This window comes from Trifolium pratense, linkage group LG1 (genome assembly GCF_020283565.1).
Source record: "Trifolium pratense cultivar HEN17-A07 linkage group LG1, ARS_RC_1.1, whole genome shotgun sequence".
NCBI lineage: Eukaryota > Viridiplantae > Streptophyta > Magnoliopsida > Fabales > Fabaceae > Trifolium > Trifolium pratense.
In genome coordinates, this window is record NC_060059.1 from 1,477,644 (window position 1) to 1,490,475 (window position 12,832).

Below are 12,832 nucleotides of genomic sequence, written 5' to 3' on the forward strand. Positions count from 1 at the left end.
ACTGCTTATAGTGCCATACTTAGTTGCTAAAATAAAGTAAATTAACTATGCTATACTTTGCTGGCCTAGCACACGATAAAAAAAAAATAATTCTTGTACGTAACAGTTACTGTATGGAACCCAAGGAAAAAAAGTAATTCAATCTGTTAAATTTGAGCTCTCAGTCTCACTATATAAAGTTAAGCAAATAGTAATAATCATCTACACCATTCAAAAAAAGTAATAATCATTTATACTTCACCAATAATTTTGGAAATTCAGGCACTTCTCCCCATTTTTTTAATATATGACAAATTGATAATTTTTTATTGGATGATTGTGTAAAAGTGCATCTCCATTAAACTCTTTACAATCAATTATGTTAGCTTTCGAAGAAGAATAAAAGGATGAACTTCTACCATATAGGAAAATCTCGAAAGCAATGTTTGATGCAGCACAATTAGGAAACATCTTAATTTTAGAATTTATTTTCAACTACAATCTGATATATTTATGGAAGTCAATTCTAAAGAGCAAAGTTTGCTTCACGTTGCTATCTATTTTACATCGGTAAGAACGTGTGTACGATCTAATATTGAGTAAGGGTTCATACAAAAATGTTTTGGTGCAAATTGTTTATCATGAGGGATACAATGTTCTTCTCTTGGCTGGAAAGTTTGCATCTTAAGGAAGATTTGGATCACGTACCGCCTCTACATCAAGATCTTTTAATTGGCAGTGAAGAAATATGGTTTAAGGTACATGATTAGCATTGATTTATTACAATTATATAAAGCTTAACTTAATCTCACTATTTGATTAAAAAAAGAAGAAAAACTTATGGCTTGTTTGATTCCAATCTCAAAAACAGTTTTTTAGTTTTTAAAAAATAAAAACTAAAAAACTTGATTGGTAATCCAATTTTATAAAAGTGTTTTCAAAAACTATTTTCTGTTTTTCACTTTTTAAAACTAAAAAACTAAAATAGGTTCAAGAAGTTTTGCTTTTCTATTTTTTAAAACTATTTTCTAAAACACTTTCATAAGACACATTTTAAAACTAAAAATCAAAATTGTTTAAAACATGTTAATCTCACTATTTCATCTCTATATTTTCCATGGTCGGTGCATCCACTGATCAGTCATCTCTATTTCTAAACATAGATATATAATATTTCGTATACCAATATATATATATATATATATATATATATATATATATATATATATATATATATATATATATATATATATATATATATATATATATATATATATATATATATATATAGGTTTTCACCACCATCAGTTTAATCTAGTTCCAGCCCCCTCCCAATCGTTGTTGCGGGGATCGAACCGTGATCATCCCTACCAAGTTCAGCGCCAATCACCACTGAACCAACTAACGATCGGTAAGATATATAATATTTCAATTGGACAAAACTTTATGCATTTCCTTATGCGGATATTGGCGTTGTTCTTCACTTATTTTTTGTGAACATAACAAAACTGAGGCATATTCTTGGATTTGAAGTGAGCTCTTGTGCAACATCTATGCTCCTCTTCAACTCAATTATACGCAAAAAGGAAGTCCTAGATTAGTGATATTTATTATGATTCTCTTAATGTAACATGAAGTAAAAATATAGAAATTGTAATTACCTTTGCAGTATTGCATTTGGTATATGCTTCTCAATTGATTTCCCGTATTGAATAATACCAAACCATTTAAAGTAATTTTTAAAATATTTCACCGTAAAATTTGTTTAAACCTCTAAATATCTTAGACCGGTCTGGAGAGTATATTTTATATTTTCATTTTATTTATGCATCCTATTTTTACTCGAGTTTCTATTACTTTATATCCTCTATGAAACAAGAATAGAAACGACTAGAAATTTATCTCATTGTCCATAAGTCCTAATTCAATTGACATTTGATGATACCAATATAATTAGGTTGAACACTTTAATTTCGAGTTCGAATTCAAAACTTTATAATTATGTGTAAATTTCAATAGCGTTTGTTAATTCGTCTACTAACAAACTAAATGTTATCTCGTTATTTACTCTCTTTCCTTTGCTCTATTTTTCTTCGAATAAAATAGAGCACATAGAAGCCATTATTTTTTCACCAAGTACTTTTTCTTTTCATAAAAATAATTTAAAACGAACATACTCTTAACATTTCAAACAGTTATTTGAGTTTATCTCATGACATAACAACTACCCTTAACAGTTGTGGTACACTTATAAAATTTAATTTAATTTTTTTTGACACATTATAAAATTTAATTTGACACAGCCAATTGATTGTTTTTAATTCATTTTAAATGAACTTTGTCCCACATTAATTAACTTACTTACCCCCTTAGTTCATAAATAAACTCAAGGTTAACATCTTGACATCACATCACTGATTTATTTGTTGTTGAGACCAGACCACCACTAATTGAAAATTCTAAAATTCTATAAAATAAAAAGATAAAAAATTAACATCACAAAACGAATAGTATGAGTATGACTACTGTCTTTGCATGTGGTCAAAGTCCAAGCTATCTAGTTACAGTATTATGAATAAACATGTCTGTTTCATGATTCAACATCTCATGAATACGTTTTCTCATGATCCATAGTATAACAAACTCACAAGACACAAATATCATTAACTTTCTGTATATAAAAAATCAATAGGTTTAAAGAAAGAAGAAAAGTAACACGAAAAAAAAAATGGGTGAAATTTGGGATCTAACTAGTTCAAAGCTTGCAAGCATATTGTTTATCTGGGCTATGGTTCAAAAGTTTTGTCCATATCAAATTCATGATTTCATAAAAAAAATCTCAAACAAATTAGCCCGCTTGTTTGACCCTTACGTTGAGGTTAGATTCTTTGAGTACATTGGTGATTTCAAGAAAACCAATGAAGCTTTTTCTGTCATTGATCACTACTTAACATCCAAATCCACCAATCAATCAAAGAAACTCCAAGGTGAATTTGTGAAAAATTCTTTAGTTCTAAAGACAGATGAAAGAGAAGAGTTTCATGATGAATTTGAAGGCATTAAGGTTGTTTGGAGTCTAAGAAAAATAGTTTCCCAAACATAATCTGTTTTGTTCGGCCCTCCTAAGGACAAAAGATATTACATTCTCACGTTTCATGGCAGACATCGTGATTTCGTTACAAAATCTTACCTTAACCATGTTTTGGAACAAGGGAAGAACATTGGTTTAAGTAAGAGGCAAAAAAAACTTTACACAAATTGCAAAGCTAAATGGAGTCGTGTGATTTTTGAACATCCAGCTTCTTTGGAAACAATTGCAATGGATCCAAAAAATAAGAAAGAGATTGTTGATGATCTTATTAGATTCAGTAAGTCCAAAGATTATTATGCAAGAATTGGTAAACCTTGGAAGAGGGGCTATTTGCTATATGGTCCTCCAGGAACAGGAAAATCATCATTAGTAGCTGCTATTGCAAATTTTTTGAAGTATGATATATATGACATTGAGTTAACTAATGTGAAAACAAATGCTGAGTTAAGGAATCTTTTGATTGGAATTACGAGTAAGTCGGTTGTTGTTATTGAAGATATTGATTGTTCGCTCGATCTTACCGGTCAGAGGAAGACAAATTTGGAGAATGGTAAAGAAAAAGAGGAGAAGAAGGAGATGAATCAAGTTGTTGCTTCTCTGCATGAGTTAAAATCAGAAGCTGCAACAGAGAACCAAAAAATTAGTCAGGTAACACTTTCTGGATTGTTGAATTTCATTGATGGGATTTGGTCAGCTAGTACTGGTGAGAGATTGATTATATTTACTACTAACTATGTCGAGAGACTTGATCATGCTCTAATTCGTCGAGGACGAATGGATATGCATATTGAATTGTCTTATTGTGGTTTTGATGGATTCAAAATATTGGCAATGAATTATCTGAATCTTGAATCTCATTTTTTGTTCGAGACGATTCGGTCTTTGTTGGAAGAGACTAATATGACACCAGCTGATGTTGCTGAAAACTTGATGCCTAAGGTAGCTAATGAAGATGTTGAGACCTCATTGGAGAGGTTGATCCAAGGACTTAGAAGCTGTAAGGAAGAGGCAGAGAAAAAAAGAAGGGACTAGTGGAGAGGATACATCAAAGGAGGAGGCAAAAGATGCTGAGGACAAATTGCAGTTTATTGTTGGGTATTTTTCAATATTGTCTTAATTATGAATAAGTTAGTATGAATATCTATTTCTATGCTTACATCAGAGTCTTATTTTACATTATTATAGTTAGATTAATATGCTTAATTTCAAACATTGTTATGCTGAATTACAAACTCAACATTTGTGCTCTAGGCATATGATCAACAATGTAGAAATATACATATTTTTAGTTTGTAATAAAAGTGCAAGTTTTATGTGTGAGCTTTTCTATCAAATGTTCTTTTTTCCAGCTAGTGCATGTTCTTTATTGTCTATAGTGCATGTTCTATTCTGCACTTGCTACTACTAAATTAAGTTTTTTATTCAATAGACTAGTATGTGTATCCAAGAGTAAGTGTAGAAACAATTATTCCAGTTAACAACTCAATGTAGACAATAAATTTCAATAACCTAACTGTCAAAACAAAAGTTCTTATTGAGTACACAGTGACATAATAGTTAAATATGAATGGATACAGGTGATAACTATTGTTATCATCTCATCACATCACATTAAAAGAATTAAATTAACTAATGTTCTTACTTATTTGACATTTCCTTGTATAAGCAATGTTTGATATACTACATGTTAAAGAACAACAGCACAGTAATTTAAGTCAATAAATACCAGTAACATTGCAAGTGCATTTGAAACTATCTTGGCCCTACTCGTACCATTTGAGTTCAAGTTTATCATCATCATCATCATCATCATCATATGTAATAGCAAAATTGTTTTGATATCCATTCATTCAATTCAATGAAATTGTGGCTTCCTCAATTCACATAACCAAATTTTAACAGTTTTACCTTTAGCGATAAAGCAGCCGTTGTTCTTCCTATCGATCCTTAGTGGACCTTTCATCTTCGTCATCATCTCTTTAACCAATACTTTAACCGGCGATTCTCCCCTCACATTGCTATGCTTTCCTACCCCACAAACCACAGTGATTTCAGCAGGAATCTCATAATTAGAAGCATTCAACAACCTCTTTTGTATCTCCTCCAACCAAAGTAACATAACCAAATAAGCTGAACCCAAATGAAATCCATGCAAATCCAACTTAACCTCTTTAGAATCCCACACCATTACCTCATCGAAAATCGCAGAACACGAAAGCAACTCCTTAACCACCATAGCTTCCCCACCTTCCAACCCCACATTTAACAACTCATCAATCGACAATGCGAAATCATTCAACTCCACCACCTTCCCCATAATCGTCGGACAAGAATTCGAAACCGAATTATAAGTTCTGATAGAGAACGGAACACCGGAATTCCTCATCCTTCTAAGCCAAGAAACCATTTCCACATACTCCCCATGAATTCCAAAACTCGAAAGAACCATGTTGTAACAAACAGTATCAATAACAAACCCATTTTTCTCCATTTGATCAACAACTCTGAGTAAATCATGAAACAACCCTAATCTTCCATATCCATACAAAATAGACTTAAATTCAAAACCAGAAGGTTGAATTTGAATCTTGTTGTGACCACCATGTTTAAAATCCTGAATCAAATTCTCAGCCTCACGTGGCTTATCCATTGCACACAATCCACTAACCATGGATTCATAAGCTCTGCGTTTAACATAAAGTGATGAAGAAGTGTGAAGTAAGTTATTGAGGGAGAAATAAGCTGAATCGAATCCAGTTTGAGAAGCGCGTTTGGAGTGTGATTCCAAGAGTTTGGAGTAGAATTGAACAAGTTCACGTTCTCTGTTGTTGAGTTTTGAAATTGCTTCTGAAATTAGGGTTTGGGATTCGGTGTAGAGTTGGTGTTTGTGGAGGAGGGTGATGAGATCGGCGATGATGGTTGGGTTCCACGTGTACCATGGTGATTCGGTGATTCTTGTGTATAGCTGCAGTGAAAAATTGAAGTATGAGATTAAGAGATGAGGGTAATTTGGGAAGAAAAGATGGGAGTGAGAGAGAGAGAGAGAGACTTACGGGAAGAGCGAGAGAAGAGAGGTTGTTGTTGTTGTTGGGAGAGATGAGGTGAGTGAGAGTGGATAGGAGTACGGATTTGGGGGAAGATTGAACGAATTTTTTGATGAGGTTATCGGTGTTGGTGTTGGTGGTGGTGAGTTTAGTGAGAAATCGTTGGCCTTGTTTTGTAAGTGTGCAGCGAATACTACTGTTACTGTTACTGTTACTGTTACTGTTACGTAGTTGAGGAGGAGGAAGAAGAAGAGGACATTGTTGAATTTGGAGTTGAAATGTCATCCTCAACTCAAACGTGTACTTCAAATCAACTCACTTTACCTAAACGGCTACATAAATATACCTCAGTGAAGTTCATAAGGAATTTTTTTATTAACCGATCCGAAATTAAAGCCACTAGGTTTTGTCTGATGGTGAGATGATTTAATAGTATATTAGAGGTTATAAACAAAAAAAATAATAATTCAAAATTTAGAGTTTGGTGGCGAGGTTAGAAAAACTTCATTTTGTTCTTGGTTTTGGGGACATATTCATAATGGCTCGACTAGATCTATTAGTGACGAAATTTGCTCTTTGAATCTCCTTCATAATGACGCACACGTTGTGTTTGAGTAAAAAATAAAGTCACTCGCTATTGAACTCGATTCGTTATGTAGAGTGCGAAACAAACCATTAAAGATATATACAATTAGCGAGCATTAAACACGTTAATATATAATGAGTGAGCAAATATCATGGATTTATTTTGATTTCCTTATTAATTGATGACTACATTTAAGTAAATCTAATGTGAATAAAATCACTAGGTTCAATTTAGTGGTGAGGGGTTTGAGTAAGCCCGGATTCGATTATCACCTCATTATAAAAAAAAAAAAAGTGAATACAAAAAAAGGAAATAAAAATAAATGGTACAGGAATACTACAATGAATAAAGAAATCAAAATAAATTGATGACAGCAATTATTACGAAGATATGCATGATATGCTTGCTTCAGTTGACTATAACCACTCCACATACTGTAATTGGCACTTAAAGCTAGTAATTACAATGAATAAGGGAAAAAAAAAGATTTTTATATGGTAAACTAGTTTGCATTATAGAATGCAAATTATGATTGTTTTTGCAGTTTTACACATTCGCATCATAAATAACGAGAGACTATTGTTTTAACTACCAACATGTCCACTAAGTAAAAAGCGAACACCATTGCTTGCAACGTAGCATGTGAACAACAGTGTTTCAGTTTTGTTATTTTTTAAGCTCATTTTTTTTTTAGATTAAAAAAAAATAAATTAATTTTTGGTCCGAATTTATTGATGACCAAAATTATAGGCCTCATTCCCTTGTAACCTCCCTAGTAACCAAAGGTTAATACAGAAAAACAGAAAAAGAGATTAGAAATTAGAAATAGGATTAAAGGCTGTGTAATGTAATGTAGGCATTAAGCAACATTGCAGCGATTGATCCATCCATCAACACAAACAAAGGCCCCACTCTCACATCACACAACACTACAAAACTCTGCGTCGCTCCCAAACGCATCAAAGCAATCACTCTCTCTCTCTCTCCCTCACTGGCTTTCCAAGGAAGGTATCATCAATCACCGTTCATCAATCATCATCATCACAGTGCTTACTCTTTCCTTTTTCCGTTTTCAGGATGAACAAGCGACCAAGGAACACTGTTTACAAGCCCCTTCGCGATCTTTCCAATCGAGAGCTCGGCGAATTACCCGCCAGAAATTTCCCTAACCGTCTCGCCGCCTCCGAGGTACCTCCCTCCATTTTCCACTCTCTATCTACCCTTATTTTTTTTCCAATTAACTTTTTTATCGTGTTTTGTTGTCTGCGATATTGAAATTCACAATTGGTTTTAGGTGTTGCCTTTTATGAATGATATGATAAAATGAAATAATTAGGGTTTCAAGACATATGATATATGGATCTTAATGTGTCTTCTGTGATGATTGATGAGGCTCAAATGCTATGCTCTGATTAATTGATGTTATCATGATGTGTTTTAGGATCTTGTACTTCGACTTGATGTATTCAGAAAGCTCGAAAAGCACAGAGGTTGTGTGAACACTGTATGCTTCAATGCAGATGGTGACATTCTCGTTTCGGGTTCTGATGACAGAAGGATTATTCTCTGGGATTGGCAAACTGGTCGTAGTAAATTATCTTTCCATTCTGGTCATAGTAACAATGTTTTCCAGGCTAAGTTTATGCCTCACTGTGATGATCGAAGCATCATCACTTGCGCTGCTGATGGCCAGGTATGTTACCTATATAATATGATCATTCACTTTGTCATAATAAGTAAGGATCATGCATGCATTTTCTTAGGCCGTTTGACTAAAACAAGGGTGTTTTGTTATGCAAATTATCAGGTGAGACATGCTCAAATCCTTGAAAATGAAGGAGTGGAAACTAAGTTGTTGGGCAGTCATCAAGGACGCGCTCATAAGTTGGCTATTGAGCCTGGTAGCCCTCATATATTTTATACCTGCGGTGAAGATGGATTAGTACAGCATGTGAGTGATTGTTTTTTTCTACCAATATTTTTTTTTTTTTAATTCATTAGTCCTATCTCACGAACTATGTTAACAGTTTGATCTGAGAACTGGGGCTGCAACGGAACTTTTCACCTGCAAGCCACTTAAGGATAGATGGAATTACATGCCAGTCATCCATCTTAATACAATTGCAATTGATCCAAGGAACCCAAATCTCTTTGCGGTTGCTGGGTCTGACGAGTATACGCGACTTTTTGATATCCGCAAGTATAAATGGGACGCATCAACTGATTTTGGTCAACCGACCGACTACTTTTGTCCTCCGCATTTGATTGGAGATGAGCGAGTAGGAATAACAGGCCTGGCCTTTTCTGAACAAAGGGAGCTTCTTGTGTCCTACAATGATGAATTTATTTACCTTTTTACACAAGATATGGGTTTGGGACCGGATCCTGTTCCTGGGTCCCCTATATCTGTGGATAGTGATACAAGTGAAACGGGAGGTAGTCATGGATCTGTGCAATCTCCATCAAAGATGGATGCTGATGAGAAAATCACCCCTCAAGTTTTTAAGGGACACAGGAATTGCGAGACAGTCAAGGGTGTTGGTTTTTTTGGGCCTAATTGTGAGTATGTAGTGAGCGGATCAGACTGTGGTCGGATTTTCACATGGAAGAAGAAAGGTGCTCAGCTTATTCGTGTCATGGAAGCAGACAAGCATGTTGTGAACTGTATTGAGTCTCATCCTCATACAACAGTTCTTGCAAGCAGCGGTATTGAGCATGACATCAAGATATGGACTCCAAAGGCCCTCGAGAAAGCTGTTTTGCCCAAAAATATTGAGCAGGTATGAAATCGGTCTTCTTGAGCTAGTTATTGCATTTCAGAACTCAACTAAAAATTATATATTATCTTATGTGGATGATGCCTTTTATGTTTTGGAAGCTAAAGACACACACACATATATGATATATCATCTTCATTTAAAAAATAAAAATAAGAACCCGAATAAATATTGTGATGATGTTGTCCAAAGCTTTTTTGGCCCTCTTTCCTCCACATGTCCTTGGCTGGCTTTCAATCTCAACCAGTTAAAAAATCTAGCAGTCTGATGTCACACATGCTACAATCTTTCCCTTGACCAGATTGTGTTGATTTGATATTATGTAGTACAAGGCAAAGTTGTACTGTTGTAGTATGCTTGCTCATTAACTGATTCAGTTATTGCCAAAGCAGTATTCTTTAATTTTGGTCTGGCCTGGCCTATAAGAGGAGCGTTTGCTAGTAGAGTAATTAAAGAAGGTCACCTCAGTTGAGAGCTGAGACATTTCTGCTATTCTGTTCTGGGCAGGATATAAAATCCTGTGAAGTATGAGCTATTAATATATGAACGAATGCCATGAAAATATCCTTTATATGAATATCTTTTCCTATATCAATTGTGGTTAGAGCTTGTGATTTTAGATTTTTAGTTTAAAATAATCTTTTAAGAAAAATAACTGATTTTCTAGCCACGGCAGTTCATATGGGATATCTCTAGAGTAGTGTTTGAAATAATGTACTGAGCCTATTTGACCATGTTAAGTGGGGACTATTCCAAGCAGCAGCACGGTAGAGACCTAAATTACCTGATATCTGCTTAGGTCGAAAACCAGTGTGAACCAGCCAGTTCTGCAGGAAACTTTTGAATAAGTGCTGACTTTTTTTTTTTGACTAAAAATAAGTGCTGACTTAGTTGGTTGGAACGGTTCATATTTGGATGATGTGACAAACTGAGATCATTACGAGGCTTGAAAATGCTGACCATGGGGAGTTGAGTGGGTGTTAGACTGTTAGTTATGAAAGCAAAGCATGATAAGTACAATGTCTCACAAATTATTTTACAAAAGAACATTTAAGACTTTTTTAAATATTCATCTATCTGAAAAAATAATTGCCCCCGGTTAAAGGTGATTCTAAGTACCAATAAAAGAGAATTTAATATGCTGGTCTTGAAAAGTCCTCAACTAACATAATTTTAACACTGATACTGGTCTGTTATTGTTAAACTGTTAAACAATGAATCATATAAAGGTTGATGTTTATGTTATGAGGGAACTATTTGAGCAGCAGAGGATCTAATTTCTCTGCTGTTACTTCTTTGAAAAAGGTTCTCATATTTGATGAAATTCGTTGGTTTGAGAGTGATGACGATGACGATGACGATGAGGATAACGATGATATGTTTGATGATGAGGATGATATGTTTGATGACGATGATATGGATGATGATAATGAGGATGACGACGAAGGTTGTGATGATGACGACGATGAAGGTTATGATGATGACGACGATGTCGATGAATATGACAAAGGCGGTTATGTCAATGATTGTAATGATGATGTCAATACTGGTGTTGGTGATGATAATAATGATGACAATGGCAACGATGATAATTTTTCTGGTGGTTTGTAATGATGCAAATTGATAAAAGTTTTGTGTGTCCGACAGAAACCCAAGGCTAGGGGCTGGATGTACCAGATAGATTCTCCGGAAGACTTGATGTTGCAACTGTTTTCACTTCCAAGACGGAGGGTTAGGACAGAAACCAATGCAGAACGTTCAACTGCAACTGCAGATCGAGAACTTTTAGAGTTGATATTGACATTCAATACTATTAGTGATGATTCTACTGATGATGATGATGGTGGTGATGATGATGGAGATGCAACCATCCAAGATGACTTGTTCAGTTGATTTGAGTTGTGCTTGTTGCCTTGGGCCTCCTAAAACAATGATAGCAATTGTATATATAACATAGGATTAAGAATAACTCGAGTATAATCTTGCAGACTGTTGTAACAGTATTCCGAATACAACTGCCCTTAAATTTTATTTGTGGTACATGTTTTAGTTCTTTATGTTTATGTGATGTAAATTAGTCGTCTGCTATGTGTTTATTTAAGTCTTTGATCCTTTGGGTGTTGCAACATTGATTTTGACCAAAGCTTCGCCCCTGGATCCTTTTGTTAAAATCAATTTGACCACATGAGTACACATTCTGCTGTCTATACAAACATGCATTGTTGGTCTGAACCTAAGGTCGAGAGTTATTAACTTTAAAGGCAACGGGGTTGTTTGACTTATTTGCTCTTTTTGTGTTTTTTATAAAGAAAGGTTTCATTTCCTCTTGGATTAATGTAAGCTAGGAATTTGAAAGTTACTATAGCTTGAATTATCCTTATGATATTTGTTTATATCTTGTGTATATATAAGGAGGTGATCTTTAAACTTTTTATTTTGTCAAATTGGTTTTTATGTTGCTACTGTTATTTTTTTAAAAAAAAATCTGTTAAAAAAAACACGCATAATATTTTATTATGATAAAAATCTAGATATACATGTCAAATTTGTCTATTTTCTTTCTTCCTTCATTTCTTTAATTAAGAATCTACGAACTAAAAAAAAAATAGTGAGTCGTTTATATCTAATATGTGTGATGAGTATACACTTTTGATGTTTTTTTTTTTTGGAAGGAGTATACACTTTTGATGTTGTTTATCTTTAATCATGCAACAAAATTCTATGGTTCACATAGTTATAATTAGTAACATAAAAGATGTCGATGCAACAAGAGCACACAACTTAAAAGGTTAACGCTGCAAACAGATAAATAAACGGTCATCTCATGAATGAAAAATAAAAAAATTATGCTAGCAAGAGTCCTTTTAACACATTCTTTTCAACACACTCTTTCTAAAATTGTTTAATAGACTTCTAATTTTTTTTAATCCGCTCTTTAAAAAAATAGTCAATAGCTTGACTAACTTGAATTTGAGTAGGCCCCTTCAAATCAGTCTAATCTATGGTTTTTTGGACACAAGCCGATCTAATCTATTCTCACTCTTACTATTCTCAAAGTCTCAATCTCCTCACCTAATAATAATAAGAGATACGTTGTATAAACACAAGAATGACAAAAATTCTATATGCATTTTTTTTACTCACAACACGGATATCATTTGACATACAAAAATTATTAAAACTAGTAAAAAGTTGTTGTATTTTTTTGTTAATTTCTTTCTTTTTTTAAATCAAATGTATCATTTGCGCGCAACTGCAGAGATTAACCCCTTCGTATAACTGAGATTCATTTAAGGAGTTGACTTCTTTCAACAAATTGTTGTGTTTAAATAGTGTAATGATGATGATGATAATA

General features: G+C 33.8%; 2 protein-coding genes and 1 pseudogene across 5 annotated transcripts; 2 read left to right on the plus strand and 1 right to left on the minus strand.

The window, feature by feature from the left end:
- Nucleotides 1-2,642: 2,642 nt before the first annotated feature.
- LOC123897380 lies at nucleotides 2,643-4,228 on the plus strand (annotated as a pseudogene).
- A 316-nt stretch (nucleotides 4,229-4,544) lies between these two features.
- Nucleotides 4,545-6,431, minus strand: LOC123897388 (pentatricopeptide repeat-containing protein At2g17033). The gene is made up of 2 exons (XM_045947994.1): nucleotides 6,124-6,431; nucleotides 4,545-6,035 (listed from the first exon to the last, which is right to left on the minus strand). The coding sequence occupies exons 1-2, from the start codon at nucleotides 6,397-6,399 to the stop codon at nucleotides 4,926-4,928; spliced, it is 1,386 nt and encodes a 461-aa protein (XP_045803950.1). The 5' UTR covers nucleotides 6,400-6,431; the 3' UTR covers nucleotides 4,545-4,925.
- A 1,032-nt stretch (nucleotides 6,432-7,463) lies between these two features.
- LOC123911342 (DDB1- and CUL4-associated factor 8-like) lies at nucleotides 7,464-11,759 on the plus strand. Of its 4 annotated transcripts, none has more exons than XM_045962763.1 (6): nucleotides 7,483-7,708; nucleotides 7,777-7,888; nucleotides 8,142-8,393; nucleotides 8,508-8,651; nucleotides 8,728-9,480; nucleotides 11,125-11,759. In XM_045962763.1, exons 2-6 carry the CDS (start codon nucleotides 7,778-7,780, stop codon nucleotides 11,368-11,370), a joined length of 1,506 nt encoding a protein of 501 aa, XP_045818719.1. In that variant the 5' UTR covers nucleotides 7,483-7,708; nucleotide 7,777; the 3' UTR covers nucleotides 11,371-11,759. The 4 variants fall into 4 exon arrangements, with proteins under 4 accessions (XP_045818722.1, XP_045818719.1, XP_045818706.1 ...); XM_045962750.1 differs by having other exon boundaries at nucleotides 7,503-7,708; nucleotides 10,783-11,759; XM_045962758.1 differs by having other exon boundaries at nucleotides 7,543-7,704; nucleotides 10,783-11,759.
- Nucleotides 11,760-12,832: the final 1,073 nt, after the last annotated feature.

Coding starts and splice junctions, on each gene's coding strand:
- LOC123911342 (XM_045962750.1), top strand. CDS start 7,778: ATGAACAAGCGACCAAGGAACACTGTTTACAAGCCCCTTCGCGATCTT. Junction 8,394..8,507: donor CTTGCGCTGCTGATGGCCAG/GTATGTTACCTA, acceptor GCAAATTATCAG/GTGAGACATGCTCAAATCCT. Junction 8,652..8,727: donor AAGATGGATTAGTACAGCAT/GTGAGTGATTGT, acceptor CTATGTTAACAG/TTTGATCTGAGAACTGGGGC.
- LOC123897388 (XM_045947994.1), bottom strand. CDS start 6,399: ATGACATTTCAACTCCAAATTCAACAATGTCCTCTTCTTCTTCCTCCT. Junction 6,036..6,123: donor TCTCTTCTCTCGCTCTTCCC/GTAAGTCTCTCT, acceptor TTTTCACTGCAG/CTATACACAAGAATCACCGA.